Below are 27,100 nucleotides of genomic sequence, written 5' to 3'. Positions count from 1 at the left end.
AACTTGAACAACACATTAGCCCTAAGTTTTGAACGCAATTAGCGAGTATAATTAATAACTTCATAGCTTTACAGTTTAGTGCGCCGAGTAATAAACCAGTCATGTTGTAGCGATAATGTGAATAACTTACTTAATAGTTTTTGAACGATCTACTGTACTCGTTTTAGTTATTTACGAAAATCTTTTATATTATTTTGGACATTTATGATGAGAAAATTCACACAGCTCATCGTCATTATCAACCGATTTGCATCCATTACTGGACATAGGATTCTATAATGGGACACTATCGTCAAAACCAACCACTACCACTACCGGCCACTAGAAAAAGGGTTTGAGTAACTTTAACTTATACTACTATCTTATTTTTAGAGACTACCAAGCTTACAAGAAAAAAAATGAAGCGTGGAAAAGCTATAACCAAAAATATCTCACCACCTTATTTAGTTCAGGCATGTCTTTATTAAAGCCTATCTTTCGCCTAGCCGACCGCTATTAAATCAGACTTTCAGAAGAATTTTCAGTAATAAAACCAACATTCCACAAAGTAAATAGAAGTTCGTCTAAATCTATTTAAACCCTTTTCGGAGTTTCCATATGATTAGATATTGAATAAGGTTAACAGTATTGATTGACTTTCAATGTAACTTCAATAAAGGTCATCAATTTCACTATCCCTAGATGGCGTTGCTGTCGAAAATGGTCAATCCAACGTATAGATTAATGACGTTTTCTTCGAAATAGTTGTGTCAAAGGAAAAAAGTAATACATATTCAAAGAAATTCCCGTTTGAAACCAAATGGCAGATAACCAAGTTAGTAATGCATTCCAAAAAACCGATAGAGCAAATGTTTCTGGTCCAATTCATTTGGTACATCCGACCCTAACAATGAATAGACCCGTGCATCTGTCACGGCCCAATATATAAAAGGCAGTAGGGTCATTTCAATACAAACCCTTTCCTAACATACGTTCACTAATCCCAGTGTTTATCGGTTCGAGTTTCTGAAGAACTTGTTACTGTCTTTAGTATAGACCCTTGTAGTAGGCTATTATGTTTGCCTTTTCAACTTAACTTACACGATAATTGATCTGGAATTTGAGTTCGAGAAAGAAATATGATAATAATTAAGCAATTATAAAAAATAACATGAACAATGACTTTAATGATTCTAACTTCGAGCTACCCACAACAATCAAAGCTAAAGAGAATCCACATTAAACTACAATACGATGAAAGACCAAAACTTCCCTCTAAATACCCAGTTTCTATCATCGAAACTCAAATGCTTCCGAAATGGGTCGCTCACTTACAAAAAGGCTACCTAATAAAAATTATCTTCAGAACCAACATTGTACACACGTCTGAATTGTCGAGTAAACAACCAATCGAGTCACGAACGACAGCGAATACGTACAAACTGTGAACACTATTGAATACTTATAAAACGAATGGGAAGAATGGGCCTCCTCTGAGAGCCATCGACGGTAAGAACGTGACGCGAAACGTTAAGTTAACGCGAACGCGCGACGTTTAGTGGCGGTTTTGGGTTATGGCGCGAGTTACAGGTGTTACAGACAAAATATATCGAAAATTGGCTAACACACGTATTCCTTGAAAATCATAAGTTATTAAGGACTCGACACAAGAAATGGTACAACCTACGCTTTAGCAATTTACATAAAATGTCTAAAATACACCCATGTCAAAAATAGGGCTAAAGAAAATAAAAAAAACTTAAATACATTTCTTCTACAATTTGAACCAAACAGTAATAGGTTTTGGAAAACCTCATGTGGTCTAACCTTCATACGTAAGTGCCTTTTATAATAAAAAACGATAAAATTGAAGTCTGCTTTTTACAATTTAGTGCCTTCGTTTTTATAGGCCCGTTTTAGTGTTTGGCAATTCTGCTAGAACATTTGAATGTCAATGCAAATAAGGTAGGACTTAGAAAAACTACAAATATTTTTACATAGGTAAGTTTTTGTTCGTCTATATTAAATCATACTATAGTCGTTTAAACAGTCATAAGTTATACAGATTGTACAAGCAAAATAAATTAACTGCAAGGAGTGTTTCAGACTCAGTAGCACACGCTACTCCGATCACAAACGAAACACTTGTCTTGCAATAATTCGATCAGAAGCTCCTTAATCATTCCTTAACTTATGACGTGTGCGCGCACACGCTCCGAAGTATTCCAACTACGTAACTAAATTACGTGTCGCTTAAGAATTACGTTAGTGATGGATGACACATTACGGCACTGCGCCGTGGTGTGTTGTAAATGTAGTCGCACACATGTCGAGGGCTCTTGTGGGTCGATTTGGTGGAGCATGTCAAACACAGCCGGTTCAGGACGTCTCGCGGAATAGAGCGAATGTTTGTCGACACTTACTCGACAATGACAGCACACTCAAGTGTTTGTGCACGCCAGACCGCGTGGAGTTTGCACACACACTTGCCTCTCTAAGATTTACTCGCATAACACTAGTCTTAGTTCTTCCCAAAAGATCGAGTTTGACTACAGCAATGTTACACATCCCCCAACCATTTTCGATAAAAATAACACTCTCAAGACATTGTGTCAAACGACTTGATGGCACCGCGTCAAAAATAAAAATATGATGGTCTTTGTCATTACAGACATGCAGTGCACTTAGCGTACTAAACTGTCGCGCAATTCAATTTAACAACTCCGACACCAACGCAAAAAGGCAACTTCATCGTCACATTTCAGCGCGGGCGCTAATAAAAAAGCGACTAAGTGAAAACTATTATTTTCGCATCATGGACATTTTTTACGATCCAAATTAAAGTTTCTAGTGAGTTTTTCCTTCGCTAATGACTTGTTCGAGTTAAGAGAGACAAGAAACGCTTTTGTGTCTGAAGTAAATTAGATATCTAGTTGGGAATCTTTTTGCTTTCCAGCAAAGGGAATTAGCTCCACAACCCTGTTTTGGTCAGGTTATAAATTGTACGTTTCATACACAAGTCGAGGTACAAACAGACGCTTGCTTCAACAAAAACTTGTCTCCTACAGCCGTTTCAGGCGAAAACATGATGAGCTTATTAGGAAAGTTTTTGTTTACAGCGTGGAGTTCTAACCTTTCTTAACGTGGGTAAGTAACTACATTATGTAATTCACAGAAGCATTTTCTACAATGTATTTAAACGTAAACAAAAAAACTGCGGTCATAAGTAGCGCAAGCTTAGTACAACGGCATCCGGAAAATTAATAATGCATGCACACTCAAAATCGCAACCCTTATGATGGCCTATATCGTTTTCCCCAGACATGTGCTACGAACATCTCCTTACATGTTGCTGGTATGAGTCAAACAGTCGATAATGCGACAGGAAATGTTTCAATGTGTTTCATGGAACAGTCGCCGGTTATTCCCAGCTGAGGCCGGAGCTGAGCACTCAACCTGCTCCGCGATACGTTTCCCGGTTTCGAATTCAATTCCATTCGTTCCGATGATCGGTTCGCATTGGAGATAAAAATCTAATTTGGGAAAACGTTGGCATCAACAGTTTTTGGACAGCGCATGACATTTGAGATCGGTCGTTGCGATCGCAGCGGTGTAACGCTCAAAGATTCAAACGACTATGGACATTGAAATGGGTATAACTACGGGGAAAGTTGGTAAACCGCTCGGCTGTCATAAAAACTTACCTGACGCTGTACATGTTGCACGAGACAAGAATGAATACTTTAAATCTCTTAGGAGTTCCTTTTCATACAAGGCAGAAGTTAAGACAAACATCGAGTAGCTTCATACTCTTCGTTCTGGCGTTCAAGTTGAAGCTGTGGCGGACTTGAGGAGTGAAATTATGTGAATTTCCAAAAGCCACCTGAATAAATAGTCGACTGTCAAATTTTCAGCTAGAAACTCGGCAGTTTGAAGGCCGTTGTCGCTATAAATCATTAACAGATTGTCGGAATTGTGTTCGAGTCGAAATTAATTGATGGATATAACGACGTGAACTGTGTTCCATCGAGTTTTCTCCCTAACATTGTTTGATAATGTCGTTACAGGCTGTTAATGTATAGGCCCTGCTATATTATTTATAGGGTTAGGGTTCTACCTAAGTAGATGCTATTTGTGGTCCGGAATAAACGTTGAAATATACCAAAAGAATGTATGAAAAAATAACAAGAAATCATTTATAATGCAAAGTTTTATAAAAAACAGAAGGCGATAGGAAAATAAACAAAGCAGGACAAATATTAATTGTAACAGCAATGTGACCAAGGAAAATATTACTACGAGTGATGAATGATTCGAAACACCGCCCCTTGTCCCATTTCTTGTGTTTAAGTGAAAATCAATTGAACATTTACAATGTGCTAGGGACAACCACAATTTAGCTTTAAAATGTTCAAATTCATAGTAATCAATAAAACAACAGTGCTATTTCTTGTGTAGTTATTTAAAGATATTTCCATTGACATTCAATCGTACTTCTATTTATAATGTCCACTTGTATAATCTGCTGATTTGTGTTTATTAATGGGGATAAAGAAGCAACAACGAAAAACAAAATACAAAAACACAGAGCAAACGCCCTTAGTATCAAATTCGTCGTATTTAATTTGAATAGCCTGTAATATCTACCTACATTTTCCGTGAAATTTTCCAGAGGAATTTTATTCGCCTTCATTACGGCCGTATATCTACAATTTATCACGCAATACCTGGCTAATTTCATTTAGTCCTTTGTCACCGAATAGATTTAGTACAGACCTAAATATAACTTGTGCCTAATTGAAACACTACCTTAATGCCTCGTGACCACTGAACAACGGACGGGTAATGAAGTTCGCCAGAGTTGCACAACGAATGTCGCTTTGTTGCTTATTTCGGTGCAACAAATATTTAAGCATCAAATATAGTTAAGAGGAGACGTCATGACGCGATGACTGAGTTCCTCTAGCGACATAATATTATCAATATCTACCTAGCAAAATTATATGTGTAGACAGAGAATAACATGCCATACCTGAATGTTAAACAAAAGATCCGCACTAAGCGACTATGCAACGTGTCGCGCATCAAATGTTGTCTAGTGGACTCCAGGTTCTACACTAAGCTGATAAACAATCTACAACGGGTAGATAAAAAACATAATGAACAGGAAAGCGCAGAGCCAACGCCATAAATAAAACCCGACTCAATATTAGAATATTAATCAAAGCATTACCTTGTACTGGGTTTATTAAACATACTAAAATACTCTTTAATACTAAAAGCTTTATAAGTATTCAGTGGATAGTGGTAGGAAATGTACCTATATTTTAATAAACATGCGTTGTTTGAGATGTTTTGATGTACACAACTACATACCCATTTATGGCTGATCAGAATCCTAAACAGTCTATAAACTGGTCTAAACAAGAATATGCTATCGTTCTTAGTAGATTGTGATGAACAGGTGACAATCACGAAGACATTCTGTTGAATAAGACCGATATTTAACCGCATCTGTTTAAGGCTCAGGACCATTCGCAAATAAAAGGTCATTACGATCTATTTATAGAGCACTAGCTGGCCAGGCTAACTTCGTACTGCCTCAAACATTTTGTTCTCACCTTTCAAACATACCTTCCCTGGACATCCGCAAATAACTTAAAACCAAATTTAGTTAAAAAGGTCCAGAGATAACTCTACTGTTTTACATCATAAACAAAAACATCACTATAAATAGTAGTCACTCTAAATACAATACCTAGTCACCTAAGATACGCCTACGCTTGTCTCAAAACTATTATCATCCCCATTATAGCATCCCAAATTAAATTTCCATCAATTAACGTATTCACTTACCTAACATGCCAAACGAGATTATAATGAATACATCAAACAATTAAGTAGTTAAACAACAGCTTAATAAAACGACACGTAATCCGTCTACGCGTAATTGAACAGGACGTCTGACATTGTGAGTACAATCAAAAGACTCGTACTAAAAAGGTTGAACATTATATAAAACCTTAGATATAGAGGAGACCATTAATCACTTGAGAAAACTTAATTGGATGGCCGCGACAGACAGACATGCGAAGAACGCAAGTAGGTATAGTCGGGCATCTCTACTAATAAAAGAGTCTGGCTATTGGATTATTGTAGATTAGTTCTTCTATTTTAGGGCTTAAAGCTTAAAACCGCAAATACGTAATATAGACTTTCTTAATATGGAATGCAGTAAGAATACCCATATAACTAATGACATTACAATGTTAAGATTGTGTATTGAATTAGTTCTACGTATTTATTTTATACAAATGAATAATATTATACCCCTAAAACCTTGTATGTGCATGTGTACCTGAAACGTCCACGTTTGGTACTAGTACCGCCATCTATTGGTCAACTTTGTAATAACAAAACTAACTAAAACACCGAATTATAACAGCTATAATATATTATGAGTTATTATTATATGTACAATTGTAAGATTAAGGTTTATTTCCAATTATCTATCGAGTTATTTCTTAAAAACCAAAGAGAATACAACTACCTAGATCGTAATCAGTAAATTGAAGTTATATCGAGAAGATTACAAGGTTTTGAGACTCTTAAGATTTTGCACTTATTTTTTAAAAGTAATTTCTAATGGTATATTTGTCAATCTGTCATTTTTTTCCTTTCTTACTTCACACATTTTTCTGTAATACAAAGAAAATTTAACTTAATTAGCTCTTTGGTTGCCAGGGACCATATTACTCGTCTAGACTACAACAAAGGCCTAATTATAATTAATTAACGAAAGCAAAGTTAATTATAATTAATGGTTTTTGTAACCTTAGCGCCCCGTAGCGTAAGAAATGTCATGTCTCCTAGATCTTATGCGGTAAGTAGGTACAAAACAAAACAAACCATAAAGAAAAGTAATTGCGTTCTAATTGGATACGCTCGAAAACTTTACCATAATGTGTGTCTTATATAATCACATAAGAGTTGGTAAGTATATCATGAATCACGATTTTTGTAGAAGTACCTAACGTAACGTTTGCGGAAGTACGCACATTACTTTATTTACAGACCGACAAACACTTTATTGTTACGAAATATTCCTAAATCGGTTTTAAGACTGCACTTTTGGCTCCGTAGCTAGATGACTGCCACCCAATTTCAATTCCTGTAGGACTTGAGCACGATAAGTAGATGACAAAATTGTTATTAAAATCGTACCAATGACACCGGAGAATATAACCATAGTGTGATATCTTTAAGAAGGAAAACTCTGTCTTACCTGTCCATGATTGACAAAGCCGTGTCTTCTGGCGATGTCATCGACGTGGTGCGGGCCTGCAGGCACGTGCACCGCGAACTGGTCGTGGTACACCGGCTCCGGGAGCGCGGCGCACGCGTGCAGCGCCGCCAGCAGCGCCAGCGCGCGCCATGATGTCACCATGACAGTAACCACTACACTACACAATCACAACCGCATCTGCAACCCACCGACACAATAACAACCGCGCGTTCCAACTACTCAGTCCTTGTCATAAGGAACTCCCACGCACTTTTATCAAACACACCTACTAATATTTCCCGAACGTCTTCACTGTTGACCTAGTCGAACACTGTGTCATCCCACCTCGTTATACCTGCAACAAAAATGATTAAATTAGGCTTTCACGTCGAACAACTTAATTAAAAGGATCTCTGTAATTGTAATGTGTACCCACGCTTCCGAACACAAAAGGTGCTTGAAAGATATTAAATTTTAATAAAGAGTAACTCCCGCGGCGGGCTCCGCTCTTCATTTAGCATTATTTTTTACGTTCGAACGAACTCCATAAACATAAAGGGGAATTTAGGGTGCGATAAACATATTTGGCGAAGCGCGGGCGGCACCACGGCAAATCACGCGCCAGATAAAACGCAATAAGCGGACGCACAAACGCGAACAAGTTAAAAAAATCCGTGGGAAATCCCGAGATAATCCAGATAAGCCACGCGGGCAAAGTATGAAAAGCCTGACCGTGAATATATCAAAAATATTTATGAAATTTTATTTGAAAATTTATCTGACGTCCGTTACGAGTGAAAGCAAAACCTTTGAGCAAAATTCTTTGTCCCCTGCTACCGCGCCGGTTTGCCTTTGTCGGCCTGTCTTTCTATTTTATAGCTGTCTTTGTGAATAAATTAAAAGGCACTGGAAAGATAAAATCAAGAACCAGTTATTCCCTTAATTATCTTTTATCTCAACATTTTCCGTACATAATAGGTTAGGCAAAAACGAAGTGACTGCATTAAAAAGAAGGAGGTACATTTTCTCAAAGTAATCTTTGTAAGATCGTAGCAACTTAGTAGCACTCGTATAAGGCAACAAGTAATTCCACTCACAACTAAGAAAAGCTTTTTTCTCACGTGTATTTCCACAAGTGCCCGAGGGTGCAATAAAAACAATTTAACTTGTTTGCTTTCTGACTTCGAAGCTGGCTAAAAACTGTCTCCGGAGACAATACTTACTTGCTTTAAAATATTTACTTATATTTCAAACTTTGTTGTTTCATACTCGTTTACTGCAAAAACTACTACTAAACGAAAAAATGTGTTGCACAAAAAACACCCAGCCGTAATAATTTGGTTTACATTGCACTTAAGTTAAAGGACAGTATTAAAATTATCACGAATAAAATAACGCACTTAGTTACCTAAAGCATACAAAAAATATAAGTTTAACTAACCCTAATAACAACATGTTACATCGGTCGAATATAAACCGACGCTAATTTAGACAAGACCGTTACGTGAATAAGCCGATAACATAATAATTTAGTATGTCATACGACTGTAATAATAAAATAAAAATACATACATCACGAACCCAACTCAGAAACGGCTGATCCGAGTATATATTGTGGGATAAATTTACATTTAGTGTTTGTTTCATAAATGTATATCAAAAATCAAAAAATAAAAATAAGCCGTCACGCTTGTCTCCAATAACCAAACGACACAAAGTAAAAATATTTTGAATATCCTAAACCTACAAAATTGTTTTTAGCCGCTTTCAAATAAAAACAATCCATCAACATATACAATGTACGGGAAACCGGTAAACCTGTATCAAAACAAACACGTTAACGTAATATGTGCGTATATGTGAAATATTTAACAGAGAGTCAACGAATCAATCAATCATTTATCATAACATATCAATAACAGTAATTGGGAGTTTATTTTCATACCGTACAACCGTTGCGGAACATATTTGGAATCAGGCTACATGCATCGAAAATTCGATACACATCTCGTCATTTATACATAACACCGGCCATGTTTGAATGTCATGTGAATGTTACCTTTGACGTGAAACGTTTCAATTTTATGAAATTTTATAAATTATATAGTATTAACAAACAACTTGAATACAAGCAGGTAAGTAAATTATTACAAATGAATTTATTGTACGAAGAATTACGTTTGTTTCACGGTTTTGATCATGAGCTGTACGAGTAGAGTGGCGTAATGATTTTCAAGTACATACATATACCTGCATATTATACTTTTTCATTGTGCAATCACAAACACAACCTACGCAAAATGAAAGAAAAAATTACATAATATTAGATTTATAAAACATATCTAGCTCTTTTTAAAAAGCACCCTTAAAAATGTCAAAATAACTCCAATACTTATTACGAAAATAATCTGAAAGGAAATCTAACCTAAAAATATAGTGGTTTCACGTCTTATAAAATGTAACCTGCATACCACATACGACTTTGTAGGCAAAAGGCAATTCAATCAAAGCAAACTTATACTTCTTCATGCACCTTTTACTCGAAGGAAATAATATTATATGTGCAATATATTTTTATCCTCGTATCGAGATGCTTTGAGGGTTTCGTGAGAAAACGGCTTCCACTGAAGATATCGTGTTTATGACAATATGCTGCAGCAGGATATTAGGATCTCTGGATCATGATTTTAATCAAAAGTGGTGGCCTTGTTTTCTTTAGTAAAAGAATATAGATAAATAAATGCATTCTATTAAAAATTAAGTGGAACGTGTAAAATAACATTTTTTTTTTATAATAATGATACGTTTAAAACCAGTTGTGTTTTTATAACAATAATATACAATGTGACACCCCATATTATTATTTTTTGTTGATACAATTACATGTAGTATCAGCCTTAGGTTAGAAGTCTCATCCCTATCACATTGTATAGCATAACAATAATATACTAGCATCCGATATTTTAATCTAAATTTTTTATCGAATTGCAATTCTTATTTTGAATTAAAATTAGGATTAAATTACAATTTTAACTTAAATCTACAAAAACATTTTTTGTTCAACACTCTTTAATACAACCTACTCCACCAATCAGGATGAGCCATTAACTCAGATATCAGTGTGTAAATGCTATAACAGTTTGCAGGGTCCAGATAAATGAAAATCTACATCAACACGACATCAGTGGAAGGGTGTTAAGTTGTATTTTTATCGCATCACGCGTTCACCCTTCGGGGCAATATTTAAAAGGTCTCGAGGTCGTTCGAATTAATTTCGGCCATAGCGAGGATAATTTCATTAGCCTACGTAATCGGTACATTGCGGGGTTTGGGGGTCTACTCGGTATTTACGACTTAATATCGCGCGGACGTATTTATTCTGATTACTTACTTGTTCTATCGTTTAAGTGATCCTTTAAAATCAAATATAAAGGAAATAAAACTCTGAATGATGGATATTAAAGTGCATAGTGGATAGCAGATGACAGTCACTTCAGGTAAATTGCCCTTGAACGTTATCTTAACTCGAAACACAAAAATTGAGGAGAAGAAAAAAAAACAAGAACATTTTGAAAAAAATTGATGTTTTTTGAATATTTAGTTACGTCACCCCTCGTTGTCTATAACATTATCCTTTTCATCTCATTTTCGTAAAACGCATCTGGCCGCCTCATCCGCCGTAATGACAAGTACCATCAAGTTACGTTAACAGCTGTAAGAAGTCACTTTTGCAATGCCATAACACAGATACTTAATATCCAAAGCAATTTGCCTCATACGAAATGGTTTAACGTAACTAATTATCGTTAAATTGGTTTATGTTTTCACGGTTTCTAACGTTAAATAACAAAAAAAAAAGAATACGGAATTAAGTTTCACGTTTTTCCTTAACCAGAAAATGTCATTTCATTCGTATTTTCTCGATCAAATTTTCCCTGTATCCAGAAACCGAATTTGGAGTCGAAATATAAATTAGAGACAACATCAGATAAGTCAAAGACATTACCGTAATGAATTCAGTTACCAATTTCGTTGTGCAAGCATTGAAAATGCCTACATATCAGGAGTTTATTACCGTGACAAGTGAAGCGGCACATTAATAATAAGCTGCGCCATGGATTCCTCGAGGCGCCTAAATCTTAGCGCCGAACACTTCAATAATTAGCCGGTTATTCGCAGCAGTCGAGCATCGCGGCATGAATAAAACATCGTTTGCGAAACACAAGTGCCATTATAACGTCCAATCTAACACGACCTCCCGCCCCTTTCTTGTGCTGACGGTGTAGAACAACTAAAGGGTTGAGAGGGTAATATTGGTAGGTCAAGGTAATTTGGTCTTGATTTACGGGGCCTTCGAGTGCACGGGCCAAATCAAACAGGCACCGTGCAAATAAACGGTGACGTGGCTAACATCGACCGCTATTACCGATAGTGGGATTAATTACTATGCATTCCTAGCTTACGAGTATATCCTTAAATGATACCGGAATATAATTGTGTAATAACTCAAGTAGGTACTTTTGATAAGTAAATTGCTGCACATAAACGTCGGGACGTAGAGGAAACATAAAATAGTAACGATGCTGATTGCAAAGTTTCCTTATGCGATGCCACTAATGACCTATAATTACGCAGCAATATACCACAACTTCGTTATTGGTGTTTTTGTTTGAAACCGAACCTATTTATTATGGAAAAAAAACTTGTAGACTATAACTATAAAGAATTATGAAATAAATAACAACTGTATTATTATTCTAGATAATGTTTAGATCTTCATAAAAGAAAAGCGTGCCTGTGTATGTATTTTTATTACATACAAAATTAACGTAACATATCGCCTTTTGTTCCCAAAGGAGTAGGTAACTTTGAGGACAAAACACAACAGTAAAATGTACATAGCATAAGAGCACAATCTAATACAACCTGGCAAGCACTACCTCATACAAGTTCATTGCAATTCTTCGAAATGTTTAGCTAAAGCCAATAGTTCGTGTGTTAATTGCAAACTTCAGACGAGCTGGTTGTACGTAAAAGCGCTGTATATTATCGATAAAGTTTCGCTGTATCGGCTCTTTCGTAATCGAATGCATCGCGCACTGCAGCCAACGAGAACTGTTCGCTTTTGTATATGCACCTCATTGCGCATATGTATGTAAAATATGCAAGTTAGTTCTCGTATCGAAAGTATGGAACATACGGGTACATACACGTATAGCTATATAAAACCAGTATATCATGGTCTCGCTCTGCATAATCTTTACTCACATCTAACGTTCAAGTGACTGTTCAATAGGTATAAACTTGTATTGGTTTTTCATACATTGGTGTGTAGTCGTGCCTATAAACTAACAATTTTGATTAAATTTGAATCGAATGGTTAGATTGCTTGTTTTAGAAAGACTTGGATATCAAGAGTATAACTGTCGAGTGAGAGGTTTTGAGTTAAATTCCTTGATCGAGTAACGCGTTATTGGGGTTTTCAGTTTACAATTTTTCTAGTACTAGTGCATGGTTTGGAATTGTCCCCGAAGTATGGTAATAAGTTGGCTTCTATTTACATATGACTCATAACTGACGAAGAGCAGTTGTAAAGATGTTTACTTCTCTGATTGTTTTATAGAGAATGAAAAACATGTATGTTCGTCAATGTCACCTGTAATAAGAGCAAAATATTGTTTTCATTCACATCAGTGCTAAAATTAATTAATTATGTGAACATGAAATTTTAAAGCTGCGTACAAATTATCGCTCTTTTGCAGTGAAAAACAAAGCTAATTATAAACATCAATCTCGTTCATACAATGAGTCAGTACAAGCACACCTATACACAAGTATTATTACTTAATTAATAACAAAAATAATTTGCTTTAATGCATGACATCACGCTGTTAATTTGGTTACAAAGGGGTTGAGGTTTAAAATGTGAATCCTTTTTTTTTTTGATATTCCATAGTAAGTATAGGTAAGTAATTTGTAAAAAGAGGTAGGTATGCCTGTTTTCACAGTACGTAGAATTTTAAAAGTGCTACTACCAAGCCTGATACATTTTAATTATTATTCATACCTAAAATATTCGTAAGTCAAAAAATAACAAACAAACTATATAAAAAAAGCATACAAACATTTTTAATACAAGAATAGTAAGTTCAGTTAAAACAATAGGCATTATCAAGTCGGCTTATTATGCCGGAGCACGTGGTTCCAAGAGCGGTCTCCGTAGCACAATATGCTACGCCACGGCTACGAAGCTCTACGCCAGTAAACGCTACGGACTTCAGTCTACGACATTCAGAAGCTCTCAGAAACTTTGATTCCCTCCCACAAAGGTTTGTTTATAGTTAATTTGTATCGTAGAACAATTTAATCGTTTTCATTTATGTATCCAAAACTAGGTATTTCAATTAAAGTGAACCAAGAACTAAATATCGATGTATAAATTAAAATGGTCGTAATAGCCTTTATGAGTACTCTCGATCAGCTTATGTTTACCATTACTGGCTGTATAAACCACAAACGACAGTACACAGCCATAAAGAGAGGCATTAAAAATTAATAGTTCGGTTAACTATAAATGTGTGGTACAGCACTAGTGCACTAGTGATGTGGATCGTGGACCACGTGACCCAATTGTGGGCAAACACGAGATTCGTCCGGACATCGGCTGGCGGAGAAAATCATGTTTATACGCCATTTGTGGAGCAACTTCAGTGACTTTGATATGGCCATCAGATGAAGACTAGTGGTAGGCACTGTAACCATATTACACGGATGAATAAAAGTGACAAAGAATAATATCTAGAAAGAGCGATTTATGTATGGATGTTTTATGCCTAATGTCAAGACAAGAAATTTAAAAATCACATCCTGCTAATATTATAAATACGAAACTTTGTATGTTTGTTTGTTACTCCTCGTCAAAACTACTGAAGGGATCGAGATCAAATTTAGAACAGGGGTAGATTATAGTCTGGAATAATACATAGGCAATTTCTATCCCACGAGAACACGGGCGAAGCCGGTGGCAGAACCTAGAAAATAATAATTTTAAAATTGGTACTTATGCAGTTTTCTTCTTCTGGCTTTTTTCCAACTTGCTTTGGCACTTAGTCTTAAGCTAAAGAATTTATTTGGCTAAATATGTCTACGCGGATCGTCTGCCTTCCGTAAATGTAACAATTTAAAGATGATACGGCGATTCCATTTTTAAAGAGCGTTTTATAGTCTAAATAAAAAAATATTTTGCCTGATGTTTTTTTTTTATGAAATAGGGAACAAGCAAGCAGATCTGTCGCCTGATGGTAAGCGATCAGCGCCGCCCATGGACACCCGCAACACCAGAGGAGCCGCAGGTGCGTTGCCGGCGTTTTAAAAAGGAATACGCTCTTTTCTTGAGGATTTGAAGGTCGTATCGTTTCGGTTATGTTAAGTTAGGTTTAGTTTACTTTACCGATGATAGAACAAGGAACTGACAGCGTAACGTCCTCTCTGACACAGTTCACTTCACCAACTGTCCGTTTGTAGTACTGTACTGAACCAAAATAACTTCAAAAAATTAAGATAAACAAGAACAGTTCAAGGTCATTCATGTGGGTTCTGAATAATTCAGTGAAGTCATTATGCCAGGGCAAATTTATGTTAACCAAGGCAATTATGTAAATATGACAGTAATTAATAATACAAGTAATGAATATAAATAAGTTAATTGTTGCTAGAAATAACGATTTTCGTGTACGATGAGTAAGGAGTCAAGTTGCATAAATACGCAATTAATATTTTAATTTTTGTCTTTATCTTAATTGTGGGGTAAATTAACAAGAATTAAGTATTTTTTGTAGTCTTGACATGCAAGAATATTGTTTTATGATGCATTAGAATTTATAATTAAAAAATTTTTGGGTTAAGTAAAACATGCAATCATATTATTGGCTCTAACTTGTTTGCTGGCTTTGATATGCCGTACAATATGGTCTTATCAACCACTGATCTAATGTCCGGCAAGCACAAATACAGACATACATGAGCAAGCTAACCATCAAGTCGTTATTAATCTAATATCGATCGCTCCCCAACCGATGATCGGAGTTATATCACGCGAGATAGACCACAACTGCCGAGTGGGTCGTCGGTCGAGGGGCCCCATTGTATCGGCTCAAGGGGCCCCTACATACTAAGGGTATAGCCTGCAGGGCCCTTACATCCCCCCTACCTATAACATACCTGTAATTGAGTGATGCTTATGACATTTATGTATGTGGTGCCTTAGAAATCAATGCTATTATTGGCTGGATGCAGGACGCAGGTTGACGTGTGTAGACCGTTATCTGATAAGTCTACTGGATTAACATAATTAGAATAATTATCTGATGGTGTAAGTTGAGATACGGTGTCTTTTAGCCCGGTACATACATTATATATTTTTATTATGAGTTACATGTGCTTGGAGAGCACTGATATTTACAGAGAAATTCCTTGTTAATAACATACTAACATGCATACTCATAATAAGCTTACACTCGGTTTTAAGACCAAGCCAAGAGCACAGGTAAGTCCCTAAAACAAATTTCAAATATTCTACAAATAATAAGCTTTTCAGTCTCAAAGTTCTTCTGCCCAATATTCGTATATTTTTTTGCAAATGAATTGGAATAAAAGAGAAAAGAAATTAATTGCCTGTTCTTGAGACTCTTGACAGGCCGTATAATTGGAGAACAAAATTTTTAATCACGTTTCGTTTTAATAAAACTCTATTAAATTCGAGTATCCGAAATTAAAACGTTTACTTTTTTTCGGCCCTCGTAGATATACTGAAGTTTAATTAATAACTCAGTTGAATAATAAACTGTATTTTTGTTTTACAATGTTTGCGGTGACATTTGTCAGTCTGAGAACCTTTGAGGTTAGTCAAATCATTTACCCTAATCAAACTTGTTTGAACTTTCAAATGTCATTTACAAAAAGCTTTCAAAACGACAACGAATTCGTTTAGTTTGTTTCGAGACTTTTTGGTAGGTATCTATTAGTAAAATCTGTTTCGTGAATAAACAAAGTTTGTCGCTAAACTTAGTTAATAAATGTTTTAAGTAATTTAATCGATAAGTGTTGTTGAAACTGTGATACATGGCTTTAATAAATTACACAATAGACGTCATGATCCAAATGGGTTCTGTGTAAATAGTATAAAGCCAGCAATAAAAAAACTTAGTAACTACATACATGGAAACAAAAAGTAAATACGAAACAAAATTCAATAAGCATGGGCACAAACAAGCGAGTTTAAAACGTAAACAAGCGAGCGCTATGCTGTAACGTTCGTCAATAGATATTGCTCTCATTGTTTGTAGTACTTCGGAATTCGAAATTTTTAAACGCTCCTATTTTGTTTCGCATTTGTTCGATAAAAAATCACAATTCATTCTCCAATTTATTTGGTAAAGCTCCAATCTGATGTGTTTGGTTTTGTGTTGAATTTGCATTTTTTTTTTTTTTGCTTTTTTTTATTCGTATTAGTTAGCGTGATTCGTCTGGTATTTTTTGTGATGCATTCATGCATGATTTTTTCGGTCAATTTTGCGGAATGTTTTAGTTATTAGAATGCTTGTATAAAAATACATAGTTAGCATAAACACAATGTTGTTTTTCTCAATCTAAATAAAAAAATATATTTAAGCATACTATTATAATTTACCATCAACCGCAAAAAAGTACAACACTCATTCAATTTAAGTCAAAATGCACCAAACCCATTTAAAACTATTCATCTAAGTACAGGCATAAAAGAAACAATTTAGAAAATTGACATTAGAGAAAAAAAGGACTCGCACTAAACTGAATACCTAACAGTGCTTACATCGTACTAGGGGCAGAAAAAAAAATACTGAAGAAAAAAAATATATGGTCGTGACCATTTTTTTAAACGACCAGTGTAAAAATACAACGGCGACGTGATCTTTTCGTAAATTGCTGCGATTACACCGTAATGTCTGAGCTTCGCCTTAATTTGTCTCGGGGACTCTCGATATAAGCGCTCCGCCTGACAAAATACCTGTCAGATAATGTTTGTACGGGAAAAAAATATATTCACAAATTACCATTTAAAATGCTAATATATCAATGTACTGCTAATGTTTCCGTTTCGTCGATCGTATATTTTCAGGAGGAAAGCTTTGTGTTGTAGGTATTGTTTGAAGAACTGTTACTAGGTTCCATAGTCTTTATTCTGATCGCAAAGAGTCTATAGTCTCGTAAATTCTATAGGTAGATCTTTTATTTCCTAACAAATAGTTTATTTATTTCATTTAAACCCACAAATAGGATTTATTTTTGTTACCACCTAAGTATTGGGTACCTTACATTGCCTTCAATGCTATTAAAGTAAAATCAACAAAACGGATTATTATTCCTTACCGTCGAATTTCCCTGAAACATGTTGTTAGAAGACACACCCACAGAATGCTACACAGTATTTAACCTTTACTAAGGTTTTAATAATGGTATAAAAATATTCTCTCATATAATCATAATTAAGGATGTTCCTATAGGTCAGACACAAATTTTACTTAGTAATTATGATCCTTAAATAGATAACCTGAAGCACTATAATAGCATGCGGTACAAACGGTAGAGGTAGCTTAACACTGTATTGTTTGGTCCTTGGCCACCAACTTAATTGGTTATGAATTATTTAATAGGATTTCCGTGTAATTAGTATTAGGCGGAAATTCTAGTTAATACTAGAATGTTCTAGACTAGATAATAATAGATGCTATTGTGCACGAAATCTAAATTCTAATTGCTATGATATGAGGCTTTGTAGTTACCGAACAGCTCAGACCAAACACAAATTTTTAATGTATTCTATACTCCATCCTTTTTGTATAAGGACAAAAACTTATACATAACCCACATAGCATGACTACCAATTGGTGTACCAGCTTTGTATGAATCTCGAAGCATTGGAATCACGTCTTTCATTGTTCAGGCAGCAATCTGTGTATAATTCGATCAAAGTCCTGGCAGGAAGCACTAGGCATTAGCAAGATGCTGACGTAGCGACGTCGAAGTATGGACGTCTGTGTCTGCACTTACCGATCAATTCGAATTAGACGCTCCGACGGAACGCAGGTAACCGTGCCGCCTTTGAATACAGTCTAAGACCACTCCACACATAGACGCTAATTGAGTTAGGTCGATTCTCAGAACCAAGACGAATTTCTCAATAAAACCAATATGAAGATATACCATCAAATTCAGGAATTACTCGCATCAGTACTGGGAAAATATACCCAAAAATATTCTATGCTTCTCGGCTCAAAAGGTTTCTCCAAGTTCATCTAAGCCATTTAATAAAGCCTCAAAAATGATGTTAGTCAAATCCAGAATAATGGAGAAGAAATGAGGGGGATCTTCAACAAATCCTATTTCTTTACTTCGGTTACGCGAAATGGGGAGAATTTCTTGCAAATTGGACAGTGGAAAAGTTGTTACCTCACTCGCGTGAACTACACTGAAGCCAATTTTCATTCTTTAGCGTTAAACTTTGAATATAATTTAGTGAATAGACTTTAAAGCTTTTATTTGCAAAATTGCAGAGAAATAGACGAAAAGTGGTTCCGACTCAAAATATATTTCGTGGAGAGCGGAGAATTCTTGTCGCAGCTATTCACGTCCGCTCATGTATCGGCTCACTTTGTGTAATGTATGCAAAGCGAGCTAATAAAACGCGAGTCGCCCCGGTGGCGCAGTAAATTCGAGAACAGTTGACATTTATCCAAAGTTACATCCGTTACAATAACAGTCGCAGTTACGATATCCGAGCGCGCTCTGCCGTCCATTTGTTCTAGTTCCGGAGGCAGTGCGCTGCAGTCAGCTCACTCTAATGTAATGGAAAACTTTACACAAACACGTTCTGAAGCTCCCGCGGATTAGACGTACCAAATCGCGCGCTTCACCGTCGCTGCACTGCCGCGCGCCTTAAAACATCATTAAAATTCACAGTGCTACCGTCGCCTGTATCTTAGTGGATACAAAAATATTTGCTGTCACAGTTTCCAAAGTGAACATTTGATCAAGTGTAGGTAGTGCAGGCACGTTGGAGCGTGGAGTGCATGTGCCAAATTATTTTAATTAAGCCTTCTACAACCGCTATTTATTAGCTATTCTCTCTAGGTGGTTGTTTGATGTCGGTGTGAACAAGCATGAGATACTTGAGTATCTACGCTCTGCTAATCACAACGCTTGGGAGCTTCGCCTTAGTTGGTACAGCTCAATAGATCAACGTCACACACAATATTCGTCTTACACAACCTCTCATAGAGCGCAAAGCATTACAGAGCTTTTGAAATCCAAAATGGTTATCATCAATATAAACACTTTTACGATACCACAGTAGGTAATTGATTATTTGGTCCCTGAGGACAAACGGAAGCGGCCGTCGACGGATAAATCTGATATATGTATCTATATTAAGCGATATAAAAATATGGCGCAATAAACGTGTAAGCGGCGTGTCAGGTAAGAGATTGATAGCTTAATTCAAAGTCACACGCTGTACCGTACGGCCTTTTTTGTCACGAGGGATTGAGCTTTATACATCTAAGTAACGGTTGGTGCTGCCCGAAGGAAATGAGAAAGTTATCGGTATCTAAATCCTCGCCCTGGGGACCGTTGAGCGTTTTCCTAATAGATATAAAATCCGGGGCTTCGTATAATTCAATTTCGGTGTGTGGAATGGTAGGTAACGGTGTGGGAACGTGGACGATTTATGTGTGGTCACGTTGACGGTGTGAGATGCAATCTGACGAGCGTGGCGAGCGTGTCGCGTCGCGCGTCGTCGCCTCGTGTCGCCGTCGCGTCGTTGTCACCGTGACGGCTGTGGTCAGCTGCGGACGGCACATCTAGCTAATATTTACAATGCTTAGCGTCCTGAATCATTTTCAAGCTTGTTTAAACCACAATGTTACAGTGTATTTACACTCGACTGGGTAAAATTGCTTCACTGGGAAAAGTGAACCGTTTCCACGTTTGCGTATTTTCGTTATAGCACTGTAACGGGTGATTATATTACTATTTGCTCCGAGTAATATTGCTATTCAGCAAGTGTTCCCTAAGCTGGGAAGAATTATGGTTTTCATACAAAATGGCTTTTATGACAAAGCTTTTAACGAGCATTTTATAGCAAACTAACTAGAACTAGCAGCATTACAGCGAAACAGAATTCTAAAACATGTAGCTGCTATTGTTTGTTGAATTTAGGTTCTTGTTAATAAATTCTCATTGTTTATTTATTAATGCTATATCAAAGTGGCTGAAAGCAAATCAAGGAGTTAGACAATGCCGAGAATAATGGAATGAGGCATAAATATTGAGTCAATCAAGTGGAACGACCGTCCAACTTAGGGGCCGTCAAAGTTCAACATAAATCGGGTCGAGACATAATGCGAGCCGATAAACCGTGCAGTTAACATCATAAATTATAACATCAGAGGTCAAACGGGCCGTAGGTCATATCCTTAACATTAATGTTATCTGCAGTAATAAACTATCCGGGGTGTCCGCTTCCATTTGTCGTAATATTCACCGGACGAGACGCACGTGACTGGAACAAGCGCGATCCTGATTATAAATAACTCTATTATTCTAATGTAACAGTTTATTTGGAAATTGTGGAGCTTAAGCTGCCTATTGGCCTGTAACTGTAACCTTTGGAACGAATAGTCTATCGTTATTGCGAGGACCAGTAGCACGTATATGGATTAAATCAGATAAACGGATAATGGTTCATTCCTATTTTCATTCCATTATTTAGTAGAATTCGTCTATTTGATTAGTCTTTTTTATTGAGTTTGTTAATTGTCCAGGTAGAATCCGGCAATTCAGCAGCTACTATGTACATATTTTATTTTAAGTGATGGACAGTTGCTCAACGTACCTAGTTTTTCGCTCAATAGCTATTTAAACAAAATATTGTAGCAACGACTCATGCTAGTATTGCCAAAAACAGGCCAATGACACTGAATGAGACATCAAAATGCTATAATTAGTCAACACCCATATGGTATGGTAATGGTACAATCATAGTAAAATTGCAAAGAGCATTTATGAAAGTGCCTATAGTTACAGCGGTCATTGCCCATTTATTGGCCATTTGTGAGCGATGATATAGCTATTATAAAATATATTTAAAATCAACCAACTCCTAAACAATCAGAGCTAATTCACTGCTTAATCAACATAATGGCCAGCCGGCTATTTATGCCCGTTAAGTAATTCGTTTTGAGCGAAACTTTTGTTCAGCGTTTTTAATTTACGTCCGCTTAAAATGAGTTAACTCGATTTTAAGTACCGCCCACGGCTGCGATTCGGACCAACTTTTAGTTTCACAACTTCTGTGCCTAGATGAAACAAAGCTTCAAAAATTATCGCGTTTCATGAAAAGAAAAATATACTCACTTAGTTTTAATCACTCTTTGCTAAGGGAAGATTAGGCAACAAAATTGTTGTTGAAAAAGAACTTAATTTTTCTTGTGAAGCGTTTAGTTGCCTAATAAAACTTGATAGTTCTTTGGACGAAATTTTGTATTCACTATACTAATAAACATAAGATGTACTTTCTTGAATATCAAAAACATAATAGCAATTCATGCCAAAAAAAAAACTAAGGTAGCAGGTAGCACAACAAGCAACATTTTCACCAAGAAAACGAAGAAACGAGCAAACCCAATAAACAGAGTCGTATATCTGTTTGCTTGCAATAACAATCCACAAATTAGTTGCGTTGTTAATTGTACCCTAAAACAGTGGCTGAGTGCAAACGTCGGGAATTTAATCACACCTTTAGCTGAGCTAACGCCGCGACGCGACGCGACGGGGCAACAGAGTAAATATTATGTTGTGAAGGAACTTCCACGGCAATGTTACTGAGTGAGCTTTTTCTATTTTGTCGGTACTTAGCCGCCGTGGCGGACAGTCGGCGTCGTATGTCACAAAGAGAAAAGTATTTCTCATTTGCTCGAGAGAGGAAAAACAACGAAAATACCGCACGTCCCGCCCTCAATCTCCTTTGGCTCGAAGACAAAGGAATATTATTTCAATTAAGACCCACTAAACTAACACAAAGTCCACGGGCACTTGTCCCTGATAGCGGCCATATTGTTTAATTGGCGTAACTTGAAAACGGTTTTTTTTTTAGTTTTCTCTCAAATGTCAGGGTTAAGTAATTTCTATGACAGCAAAAGGTCAAAATAAAATTGCTTTGGCTAAATGAATACCAACAAAAACATATTATCTCAGTTCTATAAAAAAAATTGACGAGTAGTCGTTTAGTGTGACAACCGATGTAAATGGTCGTTCAATGTGAACCCGGTACAAAAAGCATACTCTAAAGGTATTTAAAGGTATTGCAACTTAAAAACATCGTTTCATTCGTGATATTCGTCTTCGGGGGCAAAAACGATCGACCTTGAACGTCGACAACAATATTTTATCTATTCGCGTTTATTTTCAGCAATTAAACGATTTTATGACTACTAATTGGAAGATCCAAAACTCTTTGAAGAACACTGATTTAATTGATTGTATACAGAAATCACTTTCCTAGCAATTACTTTTAAATGCTTACGTTAACGGTTGAAAGAAGTTTAAAATACCCATATAACTGCACAGCTAGGTAGTACAAATCCAGCTAAATCGTTGCAAAATAAATCTAGTAAATCCACGGCCGGCACTCTTTTATTTCTAGGTTTAAAATAAACCCCTCGGCTGCATTCAAGTACGCTGGTAACGTACGTTACATTGTAATACTGACAGGCAGAACAAACACGAACACGCCATATTTCAATAAAGCTTTAACAGTGAGTATATAACCACACTAACTCAATTTCAGTTGGTCTTTTGAGCTGTTCGTGGCAACGCAAATTTCTAACTAATAAACAGGTGTTTACATTAATCAAAGGAGCGATGTTGGTAAAAATGTTTTAAATGGGGCAATAGCCTTGCGACCGAAGCTTATAACATAATATTACAGTCCAAATCTTAGAATCGGTCTTAGTTTAGACTAAAACTGAATATAAAAAATACAACATCGATCCAACTAACATCGGTTTTAATTTCAGCAGTAAGTGTATGTAGTTGGTAGCAATATGTCTCTGGCGGACACTTAAATAAGCCACTATGTTTCGCCCGTGCAGTTTCAAGCAGTACTCTCAACAATTCACAGTAAACTACTGCCCCATAATTTCCTTAGCTACAATACACACGTCCTTGGTTGCAGTCCGCTCTCCGTATCGGTTAGTCGTTGTCTGTAACTAAAACTAGCTGAATACCAAGTGAAAACTTGGTCGGATTGTGACACTAGCACAATATTACATATTACGCTAAGTTCCGCCTGGAGCTACGTTAATCCCAAATGTAGCTTTTATGAACACTAGCGTCGCAACGCGTCACTAATATTTTAAGATAAGTCCTGGATATTAAAATATACTCAACTTTGTTGAATCTCTCCGCTCGTGTGTGCGGGGAGTGAAATATTGTGTCTTAGCTGTTCATTATACCGAGCACGTTATGTCGCTGAAGTAAAAGGGATTACCACGGTCATGAGTACTTTAAATCACTTAAGAATTCTTTGAGTCGCATTTCAAAGGGATATGAAGATATATGAATGAGGGTGAAGATTTACTCGACCCTTAACAAAGTAACTGAATTCCGAGAAATTTGTTCGAGAATTTCAGAACAAGATTTTATTTTTTAAGTTTTTAATACATTTAGGTTTTGAAAAGTAAGGATACAAACTTAGGTATCTTAAATGGTTTTGCGTTTCACATCATACACAAAAATAATCTTTCATCCCCACGAACCACGATAGCAACATTAAGCAAAATATTTTAATTATTAGAAAGTTTTCTAATAAACACATGCGTCATTGCTTAATTTACAATACCTAACAAATTAGAAAATTCCTTTTAACTCTCACCAGTTTATAAATCAAGGATAAGATTCTCATAATAAATACGATTTTGTAAATATATGTACTTAATATTAATCGAATTACATTCACCAACAGAGATTGCTTCACGGGGCCTTGGACGATATAACTTATGAACAACTCGATCGTATAACGTGAGACTGCGATATGAAGCAGTTTAACTTAATCTGATTACATGTAGCGGCATGATATGGCCTAAATTGTGGCATTTATAATACCCCCATTTCCCTAGAGAAGTTTGCAGAGTTCCTTCACTCTTTAGTAGGTACATCTAGTTTCTGCAAGTTACCTCTATTGCCATAGTTAAGAAATCCCAATGCGGTGCTGTTCAAATTTCAGAACAGAGCTAAATTCCTGTAGTCACATTTTCACTGCTCCAACGGAACAGTCAATCAAATTAAGAAATTATGTCAACACAAAAGGAAATTACCTGAAAAAGGTAACGCTCTGTAGACAAATCGTTAACGACCGAGACTCGGGTTCATCACCCACTTTTGTTTTTCTTTCATTATCCTTTATTGCAGTCCCGGTGTAAAAAATATCTTCCGGTTACTGTGAACCTTTGCTTGAGATAAATTTGTCGTGTATTTGTCCTTGTCAGTGAGACTGCGCCGTCTCCCTATTGTAGGCGACATCTCCTCGGCTGATTAAGAGAAGTTGGAGCATTCCACGCCACTTGCAATATTAGCGGCTCGGCGCATCGCAGCCGACCTACACAGAACCTACTTTTGAACTACCAAGTTTGTATTGCAAACTATTTTACAAGCAAGATAAATTTTAACAAAGGAATATCCGAAATGTTGCTAAAGAAACTGGTGTTGTGAACGCTTTGTTGTTACATCATTCTTTTTGTGCGATGTTCCATGTTCCTATGAATATGCTTTTCCGACTCTATGAAAAGAAAGATTATCATCTTTTTCGAGTGTTTGTTTTGGAACAAACTGAATAGTGTGATTCTATCTAACTAGGAAGGTTATATGTTGGCAGTAAAAAAGGTTCATAGCGGTAATTGAAACTGCATCACGTAGCAGGAAAATATAACGTACCTGACATCATTATTTCATGGCTGCTTCAAACGTTTCCTTCATAAATCCTCTGATAATGGAGGAGATACATTCTGATTACATTATCATTTTAGTTAAGCAGTCGGATTGTTGGACGGGATCCAAGTGCTTGAGATCGGTGTTCCCATCTAAACATACGCACGTTAAGCAACGATGATCACTAATTGACGTGAAGGCAACTCGCGTTCACTTGCGAAACACATAGCGTCCTCGCAAACAGATTCGATTAACATTTGCAACTTGTAACGTTCATACCAAATTAGTTTCCGGAGTCGAGCTACGAATGAGAATGTCATTATTTGTGTAGGCACTTGAATATAATTTGGTTGAATTGCGGTTACCTCGGTGTTAGATTTAAATATTACAAAATGGATAACAAGTCTTTAAGTTGTTATTGGTCGAATCGAAATACGAATCAAATGTATTATCTGTCACCTGCCACAAAAACAGATTCTGTGTTAATTTATAAACAAAAATCGAAATCGAAAAAACCGCATATTACTCAATCTTTTGAGGACTTATGGATCTCGCACTTGACTTAGAGAAAACCCAACCTTCCACTCAATTTTAACTCAGGAACGAACTAATAAAAACATATTATACTACTTCTGATGCTTAAAGTGCACCACACGGGTACGGAATAAGTCAAAGTTGCGATCATAAAGTTCACCTTTGCACACAGGAATATAATGAGCCTGATAAAATATCGCGTACAAACTACAGTCGTATGCAGTATCCTCTTTCAATACTAATGAACCGAAATACTGTTTCAGCGTCATTCTTTCACATGCAATGAAAACTTCAATAATTTGAGCATCAACGTGCTCCCGTGAACGCATCGCTGTAACGGCTCCAATTAAGCTGTAAACGCTAATGAGCATTGAACAGAATTCCTGCTACAATTACCACCGTGAGAGGCCACGATTGACAAATTAATTGTGATGTGCATCGTAAATGAATATCGTAATTTAATTGCGAAACTTGAGAAATGTCTCTTATATATCAACGTGCATTTCAATCCAAAATAAACATCGAATATGTCAAGAGTGACCAATATGCGGTTTTATTTCGTTATCTGACATATTTCCAATTCTTCTTTGACTGCAGAAATAAAATCAATTGGCAACACCCATTGAAACTTGTGTAAAACGGATTTAAAAACCGCAGAAGCTGTGCCAACAAGAACGTCAAGCTTGGCTTCTCTTCTAAAAGACATAATAAAGGCAATAACAAACACACAAATCATAAACACAAGCTCGCTAACACAATAAAGTGCACAACTGCAGGGTTTCCGCTACTTAGTAGCTGGTTAATCTACTAAACCTCTGATATTACTCCCTGTGAATTCCCTCGTCGTCGCCGCCGGCGCAACTCCAGCCCCGGTATTAATTAAAAATAACCACAAACTTTCCGTTCCATACTAATGGAATGGATGCTGTCCACTGCCAACTTTCCGAACAAACAAAACTTCATATTGTTCAGCACAAAAGGAAATGTAAATGCACACGTAAGTTCGAACTCGCTTCGTTTGTGTAGATTTAATGTATTAGCACTTGTAGATTACTGTTAGTGCGGTGTACTTAATTATTATTCGATTGCGATGTTCAAGATGTAACACTCTGACAGCGTGTTTGTGCAACTACTACTCCACTTAGATACAATAACTATGTCGAAGTCTTTAAAGATTATAATTTAGCGAAGCCAGTATTGACTAAAACTTTGTTTTTCACGAACCATAACTTTTTCAGTTTACCTTTGCCAAGTTGCCTACTCAAACGGAATGACAGATAA

The 27,100-nt window shown here is 36.4% G+C and overlaps 1 protein-coding gene across 3 annotated transcripts in view; it reads right to left on the bottom strand.

The window, feature by feature from the left end:
- The window catches only part of LOC118273947 (furin-like protease 2), a 168,598-nt gene that overhangs the window by 58,787 nt on the left and 82,711 nt on the right, over positions 1-27,100 (bottom strand). For all 3 annotated transcript variants that reach the window (XM_050707784.1, XM_035591224.2, XM_050707785.1), the window contains one exon: positions 7,265-7,619. In XM_050707784.1, coding sequence (XP_050563741.1) covers positions 7,265-7,426 — 162 coding nt within the window. In that variant the 5' untranslated portion in view covers positions 7,427-7,619. The remainder of the gene's footprint in view (positions 1-7,264; positions 7,620-27,100) is intronic.

The sequence above is a fragment of the Spodoptera frugiperda genome, chromosome 3 (assembly GCF_023101765.2).
Source record: "Spodoptera frugiperda isolate SF20-4 chromosome 3, AGI-APGP_CSIRO_Sfru_2.0, whole genome shotgun sequence".
NCBI lineage: Eukaryota > Metazoa > Arthropoda > Insecta > Lepidoptera > Noctuidae > Spodoptera > Spodoptera frugiperda.
Note: the sequence above shows the minus strand (reverse complement) of the source record. Positions and strands in the feature narration are given on the sequence as shown.